Source organism: Vulpes vulpes, chromosome 8 (genome assembly GCF_048418805.1).
Source record: "Vulpes vulpes isolate BD-2025 chromosome 8, VulVul3, whole genome shotgun sequence".
In the NCBI taxonomy this organism is placed as follows: domain Eukaryota; kingdom Metazoa; phylum Chordata; class Mammalia; order Carnivora; family Canidae; genus Vulpes; species Vulpes vulpes.
In genome coordinates, this window is record NC_132787.1 from 31,443,504 (window position 1) to 31,468,396 (window position 24,893).

Below are 24,893 nucleotides of genomic sequence, written 5' to 3' on the forward strand. Positions count from 1 at the left end.
GAATCCAGGATACTTGCATCGAACAGCATTGAAATATTTGCACCTCACCTTGAGCACTTTCTGGGCATATGTTTTGAGAGCTTTTCACCTTTTACATACCTTTGGGTAGAGTGACCATATAATTTATCAGGATACTTTGAGAAGGAAAGGGATACTATAACAATTATATTGGAACAGCTGATATAATTTACAACTGGATCCAAGAAAAATGAATGTATGGTCACTGCCTTTGGGCTACTTTCGGACCTAGTTCCTTAATTTCCTTAAAAATAACCTCAATGCCCTTCCTATAACAAAGCCAAAGTACTAAGATTGGGGGCAGCAGCAACTTCAAAGAAGTCCAAATATTCATAATACAATAAAATTTTAAAATAATAAAAAATTTAAATTAACTTCTTAGAATTTTTTAAACAAGTTTCAATTAAAAAAAAGAATAATAGCTTTCAAAATATATAGCATACACTCAAATCTATCCTCAAGGGAAAAAATAATAGCCCTAAATGTTATTTTCAATTAAAAAATAATCTAAGTATTCAATGCAAAATTTAGAAGAATAACTATGGCCGAAGGAAAGGAAACTTATAAAGTTTAATTATTATTAAAAAGATAGGATTTTAAAATGCATTCATGAGGCTTTTTTAATATAAAACATAAAAGCTTTGACATTGGCCCCAACAAATTCTTAATAGACACATCTCCAGGGGCAAGGGAAACAAAAACAAAAGTAAACTATTGGGACTTCATCAAAATAAAAAGTTTCAGCACAGTGAAGAAAACAAGGAGCAAAACTGAAAGGCAACCTACAGAATGGGAGAAGATATTTGCAAATGACATATCAGATAAAGGACTAGTATCCAAAATCTATAAAGAACGTAGAAACCTCAACACCCAAAAGCAAATAATCCAGCTAAAAAATGGGTTAAAAAATGGGTTAAAAACTGGGTGGCTCAGTGGTTGAGCATCTGCCTTGGGCTTGGGTTGTGATCCCAGGATCCTGAGGTCAAGTTCCCCATCAGGCTCTCTTCAGGGAGCTGACTTCTCACTCTGCCTATGTCTCTGACTCTCTCTGTGTCTCTCATGAATAAATAAATAAAATCCTTTTTTAAAAACCTACAATGAGCTATTACCTCACACCAGTCAGAATGGTTAAAATGAACGACAGAGAAAACAACAGGGGCTGGCAAGGATACGGGGAAAGGGGAACCCTCTTACACTATTGGTGGGAATGCAAACTGAGGCAGCCACTCTGGAAAACAGTATGAAAGTTCCTCAAAAAGTTAAAAATAAAACTACCCTATGATCCATCGATTGCAGTACTAGGTATTTACCCAAAGGATACAAAAATACTAATTTGAAGAGATATATGCACCCTGATGTTTATAGCAGCATTACTAACAATAGCCAAATTATGGAAAGAGCCCAAATGTCCATTGACAGATGAATGGATAAAAAAGGTTTCGTACACACATGCACACACACACACGCACACACACACACACACACACACACACACTGGAACATTACTCAGCCATTAAAAAGAATGAAATCTGTCATTTGCAATGACATAGATGGAACTACAGATTATTATGCTAAGTGAAATAAGTCAGTCAGAGAAAGACAAATACCATGATTTCAATCATATGTGGAATTTAAAAAACAAAACAAATGAACGTGGAAGGGACAAAAAAAAGAGAGGAAAACCAGGAAATAGACTCTGAACTGTAGAGAACCAACTGATGGTTATCAAATGGGAGGTGGGTAGGGGATGGGTTAAACGGGTAATGGGGATTACGGAGGGTACATGTTTTGATGAACACTGGGTGTTGTATGTAAATGTTGAATCAGTAAATTCCACACCTAAAACTAACATTACGCTGTATGTTAACTAGCTGGAATTTAAATAAAAACTTGGAAGGAAAAAAAAATCATAAAAACCTCTCATACTTCTAATTAAAATTTTTAAAACAAAAATACACAGAAGTGGGAATAAAAAAGAAAGCTCTGAAAAATGTATTTTCAGTTGTGAAAGAATATTTTAGGATTATTAAATTATAAAATATTAAAAGGAAAAATTTCAGAACCAATATAGTCATGAAAATTTGACTCAAAAAGTAAAAACTTAAATAGGACAATAATAATGCAAGAAATTATAATTTCCATTATAGAGAATGGCAGATTCAGTTTAATTCTTTAAAACTTCAAAAAATAATTCTCATTATCTACATAAATACTATTCGAATGTTAAATGAAAAATGAGCATCTTCTAAATTAATTTAATATCCAACAAAGCTAGCATAAAGTTGAGACTGAAATATAATTAAAGACTAACCACATTTATAAAATTAGATGAAAAAATCATAAATAAAATACTAGTAACTCTAAGCCAGTTGTATATAAAAGGCATAATATAATCAGATATGGTTAATTCTGTGAAAGGAAAAAAATATTACTATAATACATCATATCAAAAAGTCATAGAAAATTCATATGATCATTTTAATTGGTGCTGAAAAGTATCATTTAAATTGATACTTAAATAAATACAGTTTCCTAATAACAATTTGGGGCCTCTCAAAATTATAGAGCTTCTTTGATCTACATCCCCATAAAGCCATCATAAGTTGAAAATATCTTAAGTCAAAAGTGCGTTTAGTACATCTAACCTACCAAACAGCCCACCTTAGCCTGGCCCACGTTAAATATACTCAGAACATTTACGTTAGACTACAATTGGGAAAATCTCCTAACACAAGCCTATTTAAAACAAAGGGTTGAATATCTCATATAATATACTGACACTTTACTGAGAAACAAAAAACAGGATGGTTGTAAGTGTACTGGTTGTTTACCCTTGTGAACGAGTGCCTGACTGGGGGCTGAGGCTCACTGCCTAGCATTATGAACTGCCAGCCCGGGAAAAGATCCAGATTCAAAATTCGAAGTATTGTCTCTACCAAATACATATCACTTTCACTTTCATGCCATTGTAAAGTAAAAAAAATTATAAGCTGGACCATCATAAGTCAGGCAGGGACCATCTATAGAAATGTTTTTCATATGAGAGCTAGACCAAATCGGATTAATTTGATTTCAGTGACATGAAATTTTAGAATACCAATTAACAGGGCCTACTCTAAGGGTTTCAGATGGCTTTTTAATCCCTAAAATGCTCAATGTAGATAGTGTTTTGGCTCTCTGCCCTAAGGTAGGAAACCTCTATTATCAGAGTGGTCCTGGGCCCCTTTCTGGCATTGCTTACCCATGTTGGAAGCAAACCACTCCTTTGTGTCTTGAATCGCAAAGCAAAGGCTGTGCCAGTGCAAACTTTATAGCGCTCTCCCTGACATAATCCCTTTAGGCTCCAATCCATGGTAAATCCCATTGGAACCTACTTTTGTAAGGAAACAAATGAACAAATTTCTCCCCAAATAAAAACATTATACTTCTCATCTTATAAATATACAAAAATGTTGGCTAACCTTATTAGGAACAATTGATTCATTTATGCAACAAATATTTATGAGCCATCTATATATGCCAGACAGTGTTCTAGATATTGCAGATAATGACAAAAACTATCACGGTTTACATTTTTATAGGAAGAAGAGATAATAAATAAAAATATAAAACATGCCAGGTGCTAAGGGAGAGAATTACTTTAGAGTCCGTCTGTTCATAATTTCCCTCTCTTAACCTGGCCTGGTACCCACAGCCAAGCGAGCCTTATGTGAAATGATTAGTGACTTCAGATCCTTCTTTGGAAATCATGGTTGCAGAGCCTGAGTTAAAACCAAAGGTCAAATGGGGCTTTTTCCCAAAACAGGAAACTATTGTTAGGCTGTTACAGTTTTACTATGAAGAATAATTATTAGCGGGCAGCCCAGGTGGCTCAGGGCAGCCCAGGTGGCTCAGCAGTTTAGCGCTGCCTTCAGCCCAGGGCATGATTCTGGAGACCCGGAATCGAGTCCCACGTCAGACTCCTTGCATGGAGCCTGCTTCTCCCTCTGCCTGTGTCTCTACCTCTCTCTCTCTCTCTCTCTCTCTCTCTCTCTCTCTCTGTGTATCTCTCATGAATAAATAAATAAAATCTTTTAAAAAAAGAATAATTATTAGCTTAGCTAAAACCCTGTATCTTGATAGAACCATCATCATATTAAAATGATGAATTCAAAATTTTAGGTGATACAATTCATACAAAATATAAGAACTTGCTCTTATGGACAGAGGACTTGGTAAACGTAAAGAAAACAGGGCTGTAAGCCAATGGATGCAACTGATCGTAAAACGTATGCCTAAGGAAGGGATTCCCCAATAGCAAATTTTGGTTTAAACACACAAGTGTAATTTTTTTTTCTAAGATTGTATTTATGAGAAAGAGAGAGAGAGAAGGAGAGAAAGGAGAAGGAGGAACAGAGGGAGAAGCAGACTCCCTGCTAAGCAGGGAGCCCAATGCAGGCTTGATCCCAGGACCCTGGAATCATGACCTGAGCTGAAGGCAGACAGTTAACTGACTGAGCTACACAGGCACTTCCCACACTAGTGTAATTTCAATGAACTGGAATCTGCAGCCCAGCCACCTGTGAATCAGCTGACAGCTCATGCTCCAGGCAGGTGTCTGCTCATTCCTTTACCCTTGGCTGGTGGAAGAACTGGGATTTGGGGTACTATGGGCATCTCCTGCGCATTTTTTTGCAGTGAGAGCCCCCTGATATTTCATAGGAAAGAAAAGAAATGCATGTTCAGGAAAACCAGGACAACAGAGTGTCATTTTGTTTCTGAGCCCTAGGACCTGTCATTAGAAGATCACTATTGGCCTGTAATCATCTCTCCATAGTATCCCTCCTCGCAACAACTTCTTCCTTTTCTTTTTCTACTGTTCAGGAAGTTTTAAATGACACCATTTCCTACCCTGATGGTACATTCATGGATTGGGAGTTTAAGATCTCGGTCTTGTATGACATTGCTAAGGTAAGAGACCTGCAAACACAAAAGGCATTTATGAAAATTAAACATTGGAAAACAGATCTAGCAGGCTTTCTACTTCTCTGAGCATTGGTTTCTCATCTGTAAAATGATAATAAAAATAGTGCCTATTCAGAGGGTTGTTGTGAGGATTTTGTAAATAATGCATGCGCTTCATATGATGCTTGGTACAAATAAATGTTCGATATACAAACTTCATTATTATATTTTCTCTATGCTGAATATGGGCACACATTTTTGTAGACTTGCTGAAAGCAAAATCATATTAACTGCAGGCAAGACAACCATCTTCAACTTTTTACAAGAAAAGATAGGGCAGGCAACCCTCTGGCACGAGGCAATAATGAATTTGAACATGTATATTCCCAGATAGGATATGAAAAGGAAGTGGATACCAGTGACCAGGACCTCATTCAGTAATGAAGAAAAGTCAGTTCCAAGATTGAGCTGTTTGATACAGTCTCAAATCACCTGAAAGTCATCTAGGATTAGAATCGGTTTTTAAAAAATTACGGGATCATACTATATGTTGGCAAATCAAACTCCAATAAAAAATATACAAAAAAAATAAATAAAATAAAATCCAGACTCAAAAAACACCTTGCTGTTCTGGGCAGGTAAAGAAAAAAAATTAAAAAGTAAAAATAAAAAATATTACAGGATACCTACCTTCTTTGCCACTTTTCACTGCTCTGATCCGGGCTGAAAACCAATTTCTGCAATGACACCTCTGGCCATCAGAGGGAACCATAGCAGCCCAAAAACTGGTGGCAGGGGTGGAGGCCTGGGGGTGGGGGCTTCCCTTTTCATAACTGAAGGAAACATTCTCTTTCAAAAGAGAACAAGACCAATTATATTTTAGAAATAACAAGCCTAGCTCCTCCTTTCAGAAAAGCAAGACTGTATTGTTCATATTTTTTAATTGAGGCCGAAGACCAGAGATATGCCTAAGATCACAGATGGAATAAGTGGTCAGCAGAAACACTTAAATTAGGATCACACTTTGTTTCATATTAGATATAATTATTTAAGATAATTAATTACCTTTTAAGATGCAATGTCAAGGCAAATATTATTTTAGGGCATTCACAATATTTTTAAAGTAAAATTAATGGAATTAAATTTAAAGCCTGATAGTGTGATTGATTCTATCTGCATGCTGAAATGGTTTCAAAATGTCATTTCTTTCTTAAAAACAATCAAGCAGCTGAAGAGTATCATCTCTCTTTGTTTCCCTGTCATCGGAAAAAATTACAGGGCATGTCCTACCTACACTCCAGTAAGACGGAAGTTCATGGCCGCCTGAAATCCACCAACTGTGTGGTAGACAGTAGGATGGTGGTGAAGATCACTGACTTTGGCTGCAATTCCATTTTGCCTCCAAAAAAAGGTCTGTAATGAATGAAATTTTTTGTGGTTTCCCATTTTTAAAAAAAGAAAAATTCTCACTAGCCCATGAAAAGTAGTCAGGGAGTGGTGATGCTGATCAGAAAATAAACACCAGGAGCCACCAGAGGAAACAGCTGGCTCATTCTCCAGCACTTCACCCTTGTCAGTTTTCAACAAATGCTTCTTGAGGGGAACAAACCTCCTCTGTGGCTTTTCATCATCTGTGTATTTTTTTATATCAGTGAGGAAATTGTGAAGAACTTTCTGGCTGTGGAAGTAGAACTGGGTAAAAAAGACAAGGTTAGAGTCATACGAGACCTTATAAATCATCTGCTTCAACCCTCTTCCTTTATAGAAGACAGAACTGAGGCTCTGAGAGGCTAAGAGATTTGCCTAGAAAGATAGGATACAAGGCAGAAGACCTATTTCCAAACTCATTCATTTATCTGTGATAATAAGAAATTATAATGATAAGGGGAAAAACCCTCTTATTAGTAAAATATATTCTGGGTAGTGATAAGAATGAAAAAGTAACACAAAGAAGAGTGATTTGCAATGTATAAAGGGCTTTTCAGGTTGAATGTTTATCCATTTTTCATTATAACTGAGGGTCAAACAGCCTCAGAAATCTAGCACTCATATATAATGCCTCAAAATACCATCTAGATCCAAAACTAAGTTCCATTTCTAATTCTACTTTGTAATCCTTCAGTTTTCCCTTAGTAAAAGAAAAATCATGGGCGCCTGGGTGGCTCAGTTTGGTTCAGCATCCAACTCTTGATTTTAGCTCAGGTCTTGATCTCGGGGCGGGGGGGCGCAGTTTCAGCTCTGTGTTGGGCTCCACAATGGGCATGGGGCCCACTTAAATAAGTAAAAATGAATTTAAATAAAGCAAATAAATAAAAGACACATGATAATTCTGCCCCTACTTCTTCAGTCACATCAAGCATAAAATGACTTTGGACTCAATCCAATAAGTGCTTGATGAGTATCTGCTACATGTCAAGCATAGTTCATCATGTGATGAAACAAATACCTTTCATTAGATGATTCACCACGACACAAAATTAGATGAATTGCCAATCAAATGCTATCCTCTTGAACATCACTCAGTTATATATACCCATCTGTGCTGCTGGTTACCCCAGATTTTAGCATGCATAGATCTACTTGCCTTTTCTACAACCCCAAACCATTAGGATCAATCATATATGAATCACAAGTCACATAAATTACTAAGACATGAATTCAAAAAGGTAATGAACATTTAGATGGCAAACCAAACAAGGAAAACGTGCCTCCGCATAAGCATACTGCTGTATCTCACAACATGAATCTATAGATTTTTTTTCATTGAAACTGCTAAAGACAGAAATCTCAGAAAGTTTAGAAGGAGCTAGGTGACACTAGAAAATTTACATGAGATGAAGGAAAATTATTTGTATGCCCTTATGGCTACTAAATAAGATACATGATAGGGTTCAAAACCCAAGTGCCTGTACGAACCAAACAGAGCACAGGAGCACTTCACTTTGTGTGAAGTGGACTACACGGAAAGCATTAGTGAGTAGCAGGCACAGAGCAAAACTGTGAGCAAATTGTATGCATTACTTTTTAAAGAATAGTGTAGGAACCCAAGAAAACACATCTGTGAGCAATAGCAGATTTAGAGGATGCCAGTATGTTCCACCTGCAAAATATCAGTGATTGACTCTATTTAAATGTGTTTAAACATGTATGCATATACATTAAATGTAATATATTTTACATTGCATAAAATACATACATGTATTTTATAATAAAAAATATAAATGTATTTATACATAATACATAAAATATATAATAAAATATATTTATATTTTAATATATTGATATATAAAATTTGTATGTAATCCATACATTTTTTATTTATGAAAATTTTCGTAGATTTATGCAATATGTCCCCAAAGCTATTAAACCCTCAGCCTTTTTTATTCTACTACACTCATTCTACAAATATTTCCTGAGCACTTTCCATACACCAGGTGCTATTCTAGGTAGGCTTGAGGGTTTTCAGCACTATGAAAGTTTTAGGGAAGATGTTGCCAAGTGACCTCACCCAAATCCTGGCATTACATAGTCAGCTTAAAAAGCAAGTGTGTATTCTCCCCCTGTCACCAGCATTCGCATAAACTCCTCAAAAGCTTGGGACATACAAATTCAAGGCCACTCGTATTCAGGGTGCATGGTATAGAGCCTTAAAGAACAAAAGCAGGTTGGAGACCTATGGGCCACTCATCTCCCTCGACTTTGCAATCCCAATGCTGAATGCGCAGACCTGTGGACAGCCCCAGAGCACCTCCGCCAAGCCAACATCTCCCAGAAAGGAGATGTTTACAGCTACGGGATCATTGCCCAGGAGATCATCCTGCGGAGAGAAACCTTCTACACATTGAGCTGTCGGGACCAGAATGGTAAGAGTTGGACTCATTCATCCACCCTCTCATCTCTGTGATCCCAGCTCAGTCCCCTCGTCAGCAAAAGTATTGGCATGTCTGCACTGCACGTGCCACAGGGATATTGGAGGGGTTGACAGTGTCAATGGTATAATGCTCTGAAAAGCATAACACGCCAGGTATTGTCACTGGCAGCATTATTGTCAGTTAAAGATTCTTCCCTTACAATACACCTCCCCTTCCCTTCTGATTCTAATATAAGGTGTGTGTCTGTTTAACACTTGAACTAGACCAGCACTGTAGCGGGACAACATTTATGTTGTAGTTCTTACTGAGAGATCTGTAGTTTTTGTCACATGTCCTCTAATGGGGGGAAATGCTTCCTTCCATTCATCCAATCCTTGCTTACTGAGCAATTATTATGTCCCAGGTCTCAGCTCTCTGGAGTTGAGGGTGGGTGTCTAAGGGATGTAGGGAGTGTGGGCTAGGGTCTTCAAGGAAGCATACCAAAGGTAGTGGTATCCGAGTTACGTTTTAAAGGCTCAGTAACCTTAACTTAAGCTGACCTCCCAGGTGTAATTGGGTATAAGACCCCTTCACCTAGTGGCACATTCATCCTGTTGAGTGCTGGCCTCGGCTCTGTGACATTTTCACTGGGCGCCCATCCAGGGAGGGTAAACCAATTCAGGGCCTGGCTGCCACTGAAATGTCTTCCTGCTGCATCCTTTCTTGTAATTTGAATTATTCTCATTCCATCAGAGAAGATATTCAGAGTGGAGAATGCGAACGGAGTAAAACCCTTCCGCCCAGATCTATTCCTAGAAACGGCAGAGGAAAAAGAACTGGAAGTGAGTGCATCTCCCTACATGAGTTTCTGTGTTGCTGTAACAAATTACCAGCAATTTGGTGGATTTAAAACAACAGAAATTTATTGCCTTACAGTTCTGGACGCCAGAAATCTGAAATAAGTTGTCAGCACGGTCACAATTCCTCCAGAAGCTCTAAGGGAGAATCCATTCCTTGCTTCTTCTAGGAGCTTCTGGTGGCTACTGGCATTCCTTGGCTTGTGACTACAACACTCTGCCTCCATCTCTGCCTCCATGCTTACATTCTTGTTTCCTCTTTGGTCTAATCCCACTCCACCTCCCCACTGTAAAAGGATTCATGTGACTGTGTTGGGACTACCAAGATACTCCACAATAATATTTCTATTTTAAGGTCCTTTACTTTTTCACATCTGCAAAAAACCATTAGTCCAAATAAGGTAACATTCATAGGCTCCAGACGCCAGAACGTGGACATTTTCTTTGGGTGCCATTATCAGCCTGCCACACTCCCTGTGTCCTTTTCCACCTCACCCAACATAAGAAAGAGCTGGCTCCTGAAGTATATATCACATTCTCAATATTTAGGTCATAAAAGATCAAGGTGTCCATGTGATAGATTTATTAGGCTTATAAATAGTATCTACTAATTTAAAAATGAATGTGTCAGCATCTAGAAACAATACAGAAATGTATAGGACACATTCCAAGACCCCCAGTGGATGCCTGACACCATGGATTATACAGAGCCCTATGTATACTAGATTTTCTTTCCTGTAATTACATACCTATGATAAAGTTTAATTTATAAATTAGGCACAGCAAGAGACTGACAACAATAACTAATAATAAATTAGAACAATTGTAACAATATACTGTAATAGAAGGCATGTGATTGTGGTCTCTCTGTCTCTCAAAAATATCCTTTAATACTGTCTTCACCCTTCTTGTGTTGACATGAGAGGATAAAATGCCCATGTGGTGAAACAAAGCTAAGTGAATGACACCCCACGCATTGTGGGGTGTTGTTAGGTTACTATTGACCCCTGTAGGTCAGAAAGAGGATCGTCTGATTCTGAACCGTGGTTGACTCAGACAAGAAGGGACTATTGGAAATCAGAATCTCCTGGGGAGGGGACTGGGCATAAGAAACCGGAAACCTCCTCAGGTGATTCCACTGGTAGCCGTGGTTGGAAATCCTTGTGGGAGAGTCTCCCCTTAGAGTTACTGTCTCATACCCACTGACCCCAATGATTTATTGTCCTCTGCAACAGAAACCCTGCAAACTTCCATAAAGCATTTTCTCTCTCTTAGCAAGCCAGTCTTGTCCAAATCACTATCACATTTTTCACTAATTTAGGACATGTGTCTGTTTAACACCTGAACTAGAGCACTCTAGTGGGACAACATGCATTTTGTAGTTCTTACTGAAAGAAGATCTATAGTTTTGTCACGTGCCCTCTCAGGAGGGAAATGCTTCCTTCCATTCATTCTGTTAAAAGGATGTGGCAAGGTGGTGCAGGTGGCAGGGCAGAGACCGACTGAGGGGGAACCCAGCAATCTCATCCTCATCGTCAGAGTTGAGTTGTTTTCAAAATATTCCCTGCCTCAACTATTCCCATGGAGGGAAGACAGTAAGATTGGATACTGCCCCTTTCGCTAATCCACCCCTTCTTTCTTTCAGGTCTATCTACTCGTAAAAAACTGCTGGGAGGAAGATCCGGAGAAGAGACCAGATTTCAAGAAAATTGAGTCTACACTGGCCAAGATATTTGGGTATTGCTGAAACTTTTACTTTTCCTCACTAATTACAGATTTTTCTAATAATATTTGATATTCAATGGCACTTCAGAATGGAATGCCTGTTCTAATGAAAAACTCCCAGACTGCAACATCTGTCTCGAAAAAATTACAAGGAGATAGAGCCCAACAGATTGTTTTCTCAGGGAATAATCACTTGAAAAGTTAAATACTCAAAGACAACACTTGCCTGATTAAAAAATAAATTCTGATTTATCATAAATATGACTGTTGAAAATATAGTTCCCTGGGGCACCTGAGTCACTCAGTCGGTTAAGTGCCAGCCTTCAACCTCAGGTCATGATCCCAGGTTTTGGGATAGAACCCCACTTCCCCATCTGGCTCCCTGCTCAATGGGGAGTCTGTTCTCCTTCCCCCTCTGCCTCTCCCCACACTTGTACACTCATGCGCTAGCTCTCTCTCTCTCATAAATAAAATCTTTATATATATATATATATTTATTTATTTATTTATATAAACTATATATGTATATATACTATATATGTATATATAACTATATATAAAGTATATATATAAAACTATATATATATGAACTATATATATATGTATGGTTCCCTGACCCTTCTGCAGATAACTAGGATTTAGAAGTCTAGCATGAGTCCTATGAATCTACAAAGCTACTGGATAATTCTTACAATCAAGAAGTTTTTAAAATCTTAAATTTAGCAACTTTGGCCCTAGATACTTAAGACTTGTGCCATGAATCAGATTATAATTCAGTGTCCAAAAAAAGCCACACACACACACACACACACACACAAAAAGCAAAACAAACAAAACAAAAAGCACACAATTACCCAGTAAGGTTGAACTGTATATTTTCCGTGTTTCAGTTACATACAGTGCAGTAAGAAAAATAACCGTGAACTAAGAGTTAAGAGATCCAATTTCGAGACCAAGATCTAGTAATAGCTTGCTGTGGGACATTGGGCAAAATGCTTACCCTAACTGGATGTCAATTTTCTTTTTAGTAAAACTGGATTTAAATGGGATGATTTCTGCAATTCCTTCCAGCTCTAATTTTCCATAGTTCTCATTAAGTCAAAGATTCAGATACTTAATGAGCCTAAAAGCCCAGGGCTGAGATGAGGTCAAGTGAAATCACGAAAGTGTGGTCATTGATTGGTACATCTAATCTGTCATTTGTGTGAAAGGAGCAGAAAATAATAAACGATGTAATTCTTGCCCATTTTTCATTCCTTCACAGACCTTTTACTAAGATCAGATGAAACTGTATGTGTGACAGATGAAAATGTAAACTCATGAAGATAAACTGGGCCTCCAATACTTAGCCTTTTATAGGGTGGTTCTCAAACTTGCCTGCACATTGAGATCACCTGGGGGTCAGCAGGGACGATGTTAAAAAGACCAGTGCCAGAATCCTGCCCCAGAGAGTCTGATGTAATTGCTCTGGGGTGCAGGCTGGCATCAGGAGTTTTAGTAGCTCCTCGGGTGATTAAAATATGCAGTCAAGGTTGAGAAAACTGTTTTAATTGAATCAATTTATCACAAAAGGAGATAATCTATCTTCATTCCTTACACCTGCTCCCTCACCCAACCAGATTCTATGCTAGTGTCTTCAAGTAAGAATCCCCTGGGGAGCTTGTTAAAAAATACTGTTTCATAATCCCAAGCTTAGTGGTTTCTAGTTATTTCGGTCTGCGGTTGGACTCAGAAATGTATCGAATGTTTAACAAACATCCCTCCCCACCCCAGGGCATTATGACAGAGGCCATCTTCTCCTTGAGCTCGGAAGTGGTAACTTATAATTGCTGTTGCAATAATAAATGGTAGGATTTATTCAACCCCTTCAATGGCACCATAGACATTATAATCATTATTTCGATCCTGAACGACCCTACGGGCACTCAGTATACCCCCTGACCAAGTTCTGCACCAAGGCTTGCCCTGCCTCTCAGGGTTGCAGAAAGCTGGCATCTTGTCTAAGTCTCCTTGGCCTAACAAATTATCCAGAGTTAGGTTTTTTGCTTTAGGAGCTCAGCTCTCTGTTCTAAGGAGATAATAGGAGGCTCAGCTTTGCTTTTCTTCGTCCTTCCCTTCTCCTTGCATTTATCACTGCTAGAGCCTTAAAAAAAAAAAAAAGTTTCTCCCTCTATTGTAAATTATTAAAATTTCAGGAAACAGGAATAAGCAAACAAGAAAGAAAAGACATCACCTCTTTGTTAGATGACCAACAGTTTTCAAAAATTAAAAATAATTTCTGCCATTGCACCAACTTTTTTATTTAACAATATAGAGGTAGGGTCTTTCTGTATATTTAACTATTCTAACTTGAATTTAATGATACATTAATTTTCCATTGTATCATAATATTTTAATTATGTTTCGTTACACATTTGGGTTATTTTTTAATGGTTGCTATTACAAAGAATGCTGTGACCTTTTTTGTAGTTACTTTTCAGCACATTCATGTTGCTTCCTTTAGATAGATCTAGAAGCAATGCTGGTGGACTGATCTGTGTGTGTACTTTTCACATTTCTGACACATTTTGCCGGGTCATAGCATATGTTTTTCCTCCTTACCTCCATTGATTACCATTGTTCTAACATTTTGTTTTCTTTTAAAAAAAATCTTGTTTATTTGTATTGGATTTTTCCTGAGGTTATTTTTTTTAATGTGTGTTGGTCGTTTCTATGTTTTTCTCCTTTTTTTAAAAATGTTTTTCTTTAATTAACAGTTGCATATTTTCCACTGTTTTACTGGATGTTTATTTTTTTTTAATGTAACCATTCTTTATCTATTGCCACCTACAGCCTATTTCACGACCAAAAAAGTGAAAGTTATATGGATACCTTGATCCGACGTCTACAGCTGTATTCTCGAAATCTGGAACACCTGGTGGAGGAAAGGACCCAGCTGTATAAGGCAGAAAGGGACAGAGCTGACAGACTTAATTTTATGTTGCTTCCAAGGTAAGGCAGTTCCTCCTGCTGGGTGGTTTCACACAATTCCACAGCTGTGCCTTGTTCCTTCTAGCTGAGAGCATCAGCATTTTTGTCCAATATTGTTTTTTTTCCTTTGTATCTATAGAGGATTATTCCCTTTTGCACATTCTTCAACAGATTATTGAGTTAAAAAAAGTACCTTGCTAAGACTTGGTCTGGTTTGTACTTTAAATATCTAGAGAGAAAAAGGTTATTTTCAAGTGGCTGTGTCGTGCCCTCAGAGGAGCACAGGGAATAGAGTTAGAGTGACCAGGTTTCTGACACCTCTTTGCCTGCCACTTTTACTAAGTCTGTGATCTTAGGCGAGTCACTGTCTCTCCTTAATCTCAAAATGGAGATTAAAGTTTTCCTATAGAATCTATGAGCTACAAGGCACTTGCAGGCACTAAATGCTCATTCCTTTCCTTTCTCTTTCTACCTCAAAGTAGAAGCCAAATTACAAGAAGTAGGAGCAGTTGTTAGTGGAGGAGGTGGGGACCACATATCAGATGCCTCATCACAGAGGCATCTATGGGCTGACCTCTGTTTTGTGAAATAGTATCACAACCATGACATAAGAGAAAGGAAGTAAGGTTGAAATCTTCAAACAGTATAAAGTTTTCTGAGTGTTGGTACTCAGAAAATAACTAAGCAATGTTAAGAGAACCAAGAAATGAAAATGTGAAGAGTTAGAAAACTGTCACAAGTGAGCAGTCAGGTTCTCCTGTCATTAAAGTGGAAAAAGGTGTTCTATGAGATGAAAGCTAAGCTAGGTAGTCTAGCCTTGAGTAAAATCATAGAAGCTGAGGTCAGCTAGGCCTGACAAAAAACCATAGTTCCACCACCAACTTGGACAAGTTACCTACATGATCCAAGCCTCAGTTTCTCATCTACCTCAGACACCAGCCCTAAGAATTTCCTGAAATAATGCTTAGGATATGTGGTACTCAGCACAGAGTCGCTATATCCATGGTTGTTATTATTATACATAGTAGCTATGACATTAATGTATAACTTGTGTTCATTGTTTTATTTTGAACCCATGCTTTATTTACAATATGAGCTCTACATTAATAAGGAATGATTTGAGACCAGGTGAGCGGTCTTCTAAATAGAAAGGCAGTTTCTTTTTGACAAACCTGAGTGAAGAGGTAGGAGTGACACACATGCTCTGTTCAGTCATCCATGCCTGAAGGGAGTCTCCAGCAGAATCTGTGTGTCCTCAGAGTGCTGAGGAACAGCCGGGGAATGGTATCCTGGAAATAGGCTGGAGCCCTTAATATTCCCATCAGAGATGGCAATTTCACTCAGAGCTTCATAAATGCTAGTTATATGATGCATAATACTTTGCCTGGCCTTTAATGTTGAGTTGTGACAAAAACAACATCCAGATAATCTGACTGCCTTTTCCGGGTGTCATCATCAGTGGTTTTAACCAATAATCTTGCTCAAACAATTCAAAACAGCTCATAACTTCCTCAGATTTTTCTTACCCTTGGTGTAATGTGCCACTTCGACACTAGATGGTAGATGTCTTGTTTGTTTTAATTACTGAGTCTTGTTGACAAACTATTCTGTTGGTTTCATGTGGGCAACATGGTGATTTGATGATTCTAGACATTACTCAGTGTTCACCACAATAAGTTTAGTTACCATCTGTCACAATATAATGTTATTACGACAGTATCAACTATATTCCCTATGCTCTACTTTTCATCTCCATGGAGAGATGTTTTTATTACATTGCCAAAGGTTATATAACACAATACACCATGCCTCCAGTTCAACTCACTTTGATAATTTATGTAAAAAGTATTTATATTTTTAAAGGAAAACTAAACCATACACCAACAGTAACTACAAGAATCAAAAGGAATATTTATGGCAAAATTGCAAATAAACTAAGACTGCAATGTAGGAACCAGATATTAAACATTTATTTAAACAGTGCCCTTTGGGCTTTGAGACATTAATGTTGAAGTTTTTATCCTTGTGGGAAGCCTTTCCAAAACATCTACTGTGTTTGCTAATCTATGTCAGCAACAACCTGTTACCAAAGCTTGCCATGTGAAGTCACAGCTCTTCATTTATCTACCAACATTAATTTCTCTCTCTGGGTAATGCACTAGTTTCTAAGCTCATATGACTTTTAGACATAAGCAGTAATAGGAACGGTGAAGATGGTAAAATATCCAATTTTATCATTACATTTATGTATCCTTCTAAAAATTTGCACCCTTATACTGGACAGGTCAAGAACCACTATCCCAGAAGTGCCCCCCTGAGAATCCAACCAGCCACATCAAAGGGGTGTTTCTCAAAGGTCCCAGGCTTTGTTATTGCACCAATTGAAAAGACTTACCTCAATGCTTTGAAGGTTGTATGTCCTTGTGGTTGACAAACTGTTTTCTGGGAGAATGGCAGACATTCCTTCTCTGATACAAATAGCATACCTCCAGATCTTCCTCATCTTCATGAATATCCAAGGTCTGGGTTGTGGAGGAGATACCATGCAATAAAAAGACCAAAAGGTGGGATGTTGCTGAGTACTGGCTCTTCCCTTAGTGGCAGTGGGACCTTGTGAAAGTCATACTTTCTTTTTAAGCCTCAGTGTTCTCAATGATCTCTAAGGCACCCTCCCAGTGGCCATGTTCTGATTCTAGTGGTTCATACTTAGGTTCTTTACAGAGGGATTCCAAGGGCAGACAGGGAGCATCTAGCCCCATGTTGGTCCCACCTATTTTCTCAGTGAAAAAATGACTTGGCACATCAAGAAAGTATGGTGTGAATTCCTTCTTGTGGTTCTCTCTAATTCTAAGTTTGATGTACTACTCTGTCTCTGCAACAAAGATACTATAAGTTGCTTTTATTTGACTTCTGCAGTTTTACCATAATTTTAACTTGTTTACATGGTGACTAATTTTGCTTTTAAAAGGACCCATGTCTGGTTCAAGAATATATCAAATAAATCCCTGTTCAGAATTTGTCAAAGTTGATTTTTAAGTGCATTGTTCCTTTATACTGATATCCAACAATACCATGTAAAATATGCTTAGGAGGCAAAACTGTTGGCTCTGATGAAAAAAGTCAGATCTGACAGCTGTAGTAATTCAAGCTCTTGCATTAATGACACACTCTCCTCAGCCTCTGGATATAGAGCTATATCTAGAAGGAGTTGACTATCAATAGAGTGGTAAAATGTGGGCAAGTGTGTATATATACAAAGGGGTTATGTAGGCACTAGAATTATATGTACATGTGTGTTGGGATTAATAATCATGTACTAAGTTAATGCTCAATCTGCATATATTCCTATGAGTTCAAATGCATGGATCATATGTGTATGTATGTAATATATTACATATGATGTGTAATATATGTATGTAATATATTCCTATGGTCAGTATGTGCAACCAATCTTTGCTTCCTAGTCACCCCATTCAGTGGAAATCCCAAATTCTAGAATTCCTTGTGAGTAGTTACTACTATCTTAAAGATGTATGCAAGATAAGAAAAATAATTACTAAGTTGAAGACATCTTTTCCCCTTTCTCATCTAGGCTAGTGGTAAAGTCTCTGAAGGAGAAAGGCATTGTAGAGCCTGAATTATATGAGGAAGTTACAATCTACTTCAGTGACATTGTAGGTTTCACCACCATCTGCAAATACAGCACCCCCATGGAAGTGGTGGACATGCTCAATGACATCTATAAGAGTTTTGACCACATTCTTGATCACCATGATGTGTACAAGGTAACCACTTCACCTAACAGGCTGAAATGATTGTACTGCCTCTGGTCAGCAGAGCCAAAGTTGGTTGGTTCCTATTATTACTCAGATCTTGGCCTTTCTAATTTAAGATTTAATGAATTTGTGGTTGAAACTGAGCTCAACCCGGGAAAATGAAAGGAAGTAAAAGAATAACAAGGCTCAGAAGTCAAAATTGCCCATGTGACTTCTGAGAAGCAGTACAAAAGAAACAACATAAAGTTCATCAGGAATGAATTCTGGACACTAAATTTATAGAAAATGGCATAAACTCAAATCATTGAAATTGAAAAAAAAAAGGACAGTGTGTAGACTGATTGAAAAGGAAGCAGAGAAGACACCAGAGTTATAAGAAGTAGAATAGTGATCTATTGTTGAAATAGTGAGCACAATTCAAAGAAGATTAAAGAAGAACGGGGAAAACATTCTGTAACTTCAGAACTAGGTCTGTGACCTGCCTAGAGTGCTGACCAGTTTTGGGCTAATAATGTCTGGGTCAAAAAAATAATAATAATGTCTGGGTCAGAAGACTAAAGAAAATTGAATTCCCACATTTTCATGTTGGAAAAGCTGCAGAGCCTATGAAGCAAGTGACCTAGAATTAGAGCTCTTCGTTTGAATCCCAACTGGTCCTACCTGTGTGACCTCATTTAATATATTTAACTTTGTCAAGTTTCAGTTGCCTATCTGTAAAATGGGAAGATAACAGCACCTAACTCGGTGAGTTATTATGAAGGCTATTTAGATAAATAATATGCTTGAAATACAGTTTGCTCAAGTAAAGTTTAGAGGTCACTCATGTAACAGTCTGTCATAATGGTTATTACCCACAGAGAAGATGTTCCTTTTAGGTTTGTCCTAGCCCCATCTTCACTCTGTGTAGGTCAGAAAGCCATATGAACAATAGTTCTTGTTGGATAGGAAATGGCTAATGCATTTTAGAGATGGTTGGCAAAGAAAAGTTAACTACTCAACAAATGTGAACTATATGATTATGAACATAAAATTAAAAGAGACGTCATTTATCAAAGAATAATGTTTACGGGATACTGTTTTTTTTAAGATTTTATTTATTCATGGGAGACACAGAGAGAGGCAGAGACATAGGCAGAGGGAGAAGCAGGCTTCCTGCAGGGAGCCCAATGAGGGACTCAATCCCAGGACCGGGATCACACCCTGAACCAAAGGCAGATGCTCAACCACTGAGCCACCCAAGTGCCCCATGTTTATGGGATACTGTTGACACACATTTACTTGTTACAAGAAAAGTGTTTGGAATCACTACGCTATAAGAATGTGAATTACATCTTGGAGGAGCCTACAATTATTTTTTTGTCAAATAGGATATAATATTAAAAAATGTTAAGTGCTAAAGGTGACTTTTCTGGTAATTACAGGTGTTCCTAAAATTATATACAATCATTCACACTATGTAAACATTACAGAACTGTTACGACATCTAGATGATTTCTATGATTATGAAGTACTTTCATATGGTCAAAATCTTTCATAGCTGTTTTATCATTTGTTTAACTAGATATAAAACCATGAAGAAATTAGCATAGACCTGGTCTTGAGCTAGTCCCAGAAAAAGTATGGGGCTTTGCTCACGCTGAGTTCTCAAAAGCTTTTGTTTTGATATGCAGTCAACTACTTGTTTTTAATTTCCTCTGCCTTTGAAGGGGTAGGACCACTAATAAGCAACTATTTCCACAGGTGGAAACCATTGGCGATGCCTACATGGTGGCCAGTGGTTTACCCAAGAGGAATGGCAACAGGCATGCAATAGACATTGCCAAGATGGCCTTGGACATCCTTAGTTTCATGGGGACGTTTGAGCTGGAACATCTTCCTGGTCTCCCAATATGGATTCGCATTGGAGTTCACTCTGGTATGGAGTTAAGCACTGTAGTATATGGGAACCATATGAACCTCTATGCACCAACTAAATCAGAAAGGATAAAGGGTCTTTGGATGTGATCAATTTTCCCATAAAGTTTATTCTTGAATCTGTCTGTCAAATATCATGACATAATTAGACCCAATCCCAAACCCTTATAAGGTCCCATTACATGTACTGACATAATTGGACCCTCCTTTGAGAATTCTAGGGAACAACAGCTTTTATAGTACCTTTGACTCCTGGAATGATAAACACTAACCATGGACTAAAATGACAGCCTCCAGACTTCCTCCTGTTTTTTTTTTTTTTAAGATTTTTATTTATTCATTAGAGACACACAGAGAGAGAGAGAGAGGCAGAGACACAGGCAGAGGGAGAAGCAGGCTCCATGCAGGGAACCCGACGCGGGACTCGATCCCGGGTCTCCAGGATCACACCCTAGGCCAAAGGCAGGCACTAAACCGCTGAGCCACCCTCAGCGGTTTAAATCCCCATATTTACCATTTCATTTATTTCCCTCCCATTCCTTCCCTCTGCCCCATTGTCAACTTATGTAGATGCTTTTCCACCACATTAGTATAGCATCTTTCATGGATTGGATTATCCACAGGGGAAAAAAATAGCTGTTAATATTACTATAATGAAAGGGCATTTATGTCCTCCCCACCCCCCTCTGTGGTACAGAAAGTACATGGATCACTTCAAAGACCATGAAAGATACTCAGTCTAGAATGAAGAGATTTGAAAACTACAAATGTTATGGAAAAATTAAGTTGGAGAGGAACTCAGAAGTCATCTGGATTAATCCTTTATAGGGAACAACTTATTTTTATACATTCCAAGACAAGTAATAATATAGCTACTTTTAGAATAATCCCAAAATTCCCTGAAAGCTCACTGTTTCCAAAGCCAACTTACTCCATTATAAAATATGTATCATTATTAGACAATCTTTCCTTGTGTTAAATTAAATTACATCTCTCTATACTTTCTCGTCATTGCTCTTTCTTCTGCCCTCCAAGGCTCTCAGAAGACTCAAAACACAGAAAATCCAAGATCACTCCAGGCTTTGTGCAAGGACCAGACAACTGCACTTGCAAGTCATCTTATATCCACAATTCCTAGCAGAAAGGCTGGCAGTAAACATTTATTGATTTAGTAATAACCCAGGGTAGTTATAAAAGTAACAATAAATAGAAGTTAAAAATTCCTGCCACATTCATTCTTAGCCATAGATCATAGATGTTTTCATATACACATGAGGGGACTTCTCGGGCATTTCCATAGCCAGCAATAGCATGCTCTCCCTTTTCTGGCCCATCACAGATTGCCAGACCTGGAGGGAGAGACAGCAGCATGGCTGGATGAGCCAAGTCAGGGAGGACAGAGTTCTGGGTCCTGGTCCCATCTTTTCCTCCTGTGGCCAACTCAAGCCTGAGCTGACTGCCAGGGCCCCACGTGTCACCACATTGGGCTGAAATGAGAATAGATTATTAGGAACACATATCTGGGGGGCTTGGCCCTCTAAAATTAAGAGGTTGCAGTTAAATACTGATAGTTGAACACAAGACTAGATATCTGCAGGATTTTTCTGCTAACCAGACCTTCCCAGCTTCACTTCAGTTTTGAAGTGAAGGGTCACCTGTCATTAGAGATAGCAGACCACAGGCACAGATCAGAGATCTTCTGACTCAGTAGCTACCACTACTGCTCCTTCCCTTCTGTAGATTACTTCTGCTTTTGTTTGGTGTTTCTTGTTGTTGTTGCTGTTGTTTGGCTATTTGTGTTGTTTTGCATCGAACCTAGCAAATAAGGGCTCAGCACTCAAAGGAAGATCCAGTATTTTGATTTTTCCCCCAATGTTCATAATCACGCAGAATCTATAGGATAAATCTGCAGCTCACATAGATCACAAGCCAACTAGAAAATCAATAGTTACCTTTATCCAAGACCAGTTTTGCAATTTCTGAGTTAATCATTAATGTCTACAATCTGTAACTCCTTGTGTTCAGTGATTCCACACAAACACTTGATTTCAACAACCCTTCTTCCCTACCTAATATGGTGCTGTGCCCAGTCTTTGCTTTCTGTGTTCTTGTGAGAATGTCCTTGTGCCACAGGCTTTTCCTTCCCACCGCATCCATATGGTATATGAAATGCCCAGGGATAATTATGCCAAGTCCTCATCTTCTGGGTCTTCCATCATTGTGTCACCAGTCTGAGAAATGCTACTTTGAGTAATTTTTTTTTAAAGACAGAATTTGGTTACTGAGTGTATGAGTGTGCCACGGCCTCCACCAATTCAGGGTTGTGTGTGTGGTGTGGCACAGTAAGCAAACAGTGGGAGAGTCTTCATCCTTCCTGAGAACCTTCTATTGAAAATACTAAAAAGGATTTCCCACCTTTGCAGGTTGGATCTCTGGATACCTTCTTGTTTTGTGCAAATGTACTTTTCTGTGCTATAGCAAGATATTTTCTAGAAGCTTATCTTGCTATAACAATGCTTTCCTCCTTGAATACATCCATTTAACAAAAGTCACAGCTCATTTTTCACACTGTCAGCCAGTTCTACATAAAATGAAGGATTCAGCACTGTGACTCTGAACAAAGACTTACCCATCTTAACTGCACACTGTGATTTCTGCTGCCTTCACTTCCTGCTTTCTGTGTATTTCAGGTCCCTGTGCTGCAGGAGTTGTGGGGATCAAGATGCCTCGTTATTGCCTATTTGGAGATACTGTCAATACAGCCTCTAGGATGGAATCCACTGGCCTCCGTAAGAAAGGAGATTGCTTTTCTTAGGATAAGATGTCTTCCAGCAGAGAGGAATTTGTAAAATAAAATGTACAATAAGGAGCTACAAAGTGCTAGTGAGATGAAGAATGACCTTTCACATTGACTGGACATGAGCCTATGTCAATCCAGTCCTTACTACCTTTGCTTTTGTTGTTGCCATTTACTGAGAATTATTGTATTCTTCCTTTTTAGCTCAATAGTAGACTATTTGTTTTGGTTCCTTTGCAATGCATTCAGGCATGCTCTCTCTACCTGGAATAGTCATGAAATTTAGGTTAGATCCTTGCAAGTTAAAGAAAAATTCAGTGGAACAGATATGGAGCTTATACTGGTTCGCTTTCCTATTCCTCTATTATTTCCTTTTTTTTTCCTCTTTTATTTTCCTGAGAATTGGTTTTAGTAAAGAAAAATATAAGTATTTATTATATGCAGAAGTCTATATTGCATTTGCCTGACAGGCACTATGAACTACATGAACATTGTGGCACTGTGAGCTTTATGAACATTGGTGACTGTGATAGTAATGGAAATCTACATAAGAAAGAAAGCAAGCTTTGGTAGGTCTGGGTGGGGCTTACAAAAACACAGGTGGCGGAGTGGTATTTTGGCAGTCTACTGACAACCTGATACTGGTTTGTACTGGAAAGTCACAGTATAAAGGAAAGGACAGATTTGGATTACAATTATAACAATACATACAATCACTATCTCTATAAGCTGGGGGAAAGTTACCTCATCCTTCTAGGCATCCGAAAGTTGAAGAAATAAATTAAGGATGAGGTACCTATATTGCTAGGAGGTTCTCTGGAAGGAGTTGATGTGATATATATTAAGCATTTCATAATCCTCTGATACGTGGCAGGCATACAATATAGGATTGCCATTATTTTTACTATTGTCATTGTCTGTGGCACCCACAGTAGGAAAGGTAGTGTTCCAATGGTGGACCATGAATGGGAATGACTTCACCAACTGTTTGTCAGAAGAATAACAGTATCCCTAAAAGAGTAAAACTAAAGAAAATTGTGACCCTGTAACTATCTCCTGAATCTCCACCTTGCTACCAACACTTAAGCTACTTATTAGAACTTTCATAACAGGGACCCAAAACCAAATTCCAACTGTCAAAATCTAAAACATGGCACAGGGGCCACCACTCTGTGCTGGAGAGAGAATCTATGGAACACAAACCAGGGAGCCCCTTCACTCAGAACCCCAAAAAGCAATGCGAGCCCCTATTTAATCCCATGTGTAATACTATTTATCTCACTGATTGTGTTTTTAAGTGTCCTTTTACTAAAATATCTCAACTGTCAAGAACACCTGTAACAAATTTTCTGAATCAAATGGAAACAAATGTGTTCGTATAATAGACTTCAAAGTGGATGAGATTTTCATTGATCTATTTTGCATTTCCAGCCTTGAGAATTCATGTGAGTGGCTCCACAATAGCCATCCTGAAGAGAACTGAATGCCAGTTCCTGTACGAAGTGAGAGGGGAAACATACCTAAAGGTAAGGGATCCACAGAGAGAGGACCCAGGAAAAGCACTCACTTGTGGGTCACCTTCTTGGAAACTGGACATCATCTCATGGTCAATAATGTCGAGAAGCATAAAGATCAGGAATCCTTTTCTGCACTTCCTGCCATGACCACGCATTATCCTCTGTAGGAAAAGCCACTACCAAAGAATGTGACCTCAGAACCTTTTTAATATTTTGAACTAGGACCAGTATGTTATAAAATGCTACCACCATTTCTTACATATACATCCAAGATTTGTCTCCAAGTCCTCCTGCAAAACCGAGAGCTAAGATCTGGGACAGGATTTATTTGTTTATTTGAGAAAGAGATGTTTTTGTTTGTTTGTTTGTTTGTTTGAGAGAGAGAGAGCACCCAGGGGAGGGGCAGAGGGAGAAGGAAAGAGAGACTCCTTCTCTCTGTAGAGAGAACTGTGGAGCCCAATGCAGGGCTTGATCCCACAACGCTGGGATCCTGACCTGCGTCAAAACCAAGAGTTCAACACTCA

General features: G+C 38.3%; 1 protein-coding gene across 1 annotated transcript in view; it reads left to right on the top strand.

Annotated features, from left to right (window-relative positions):
- Positions 1-24,893, top strand: part of GUCY2C (guanylate cyclase 2C) — a 69,976-nt gene that overhangs the window by 41,621 nt on the left and 3,462 nt on the right. Inside the window, exons 16-25 of the mRNA XM_025995541.2 lie at positions 4,882-4,968; positions 6,241-6,373; positions 8,688-8,825; positions 9,567-9,655; positions 11,316-11,407; positions 14,228-14,386; positions 17,958-18,150; positions 19,882-20,056; positions 22,746-22,844; positions 24,284-24,378. Of these exons, the coding sequence (XP_025851326.2) occupies positions 4,882-4,968; positions 6,241-6,373; positions 8,688-8,825; positions 9,567-9,655; positions 11,316-11,407; positions 14,228-14,386; positions 17,958-18,150; positions 19,882-20,056; positions 22,746-22,844; positions 24,284-24,378 (1,260 nt within the window). The remainder of the gene's footprint in view (positions 1-4,881; positions 4,969-6,240; positions 6,374-8,687; positions 8,826-9,566; positions 9,656-11,315; positions 11,408-14,227; positions 14,387-17,957; positions 18,151-19,881; positions 20,057-22,745; positions 22,845-24,283; positions 24,379-24,893) is intronic.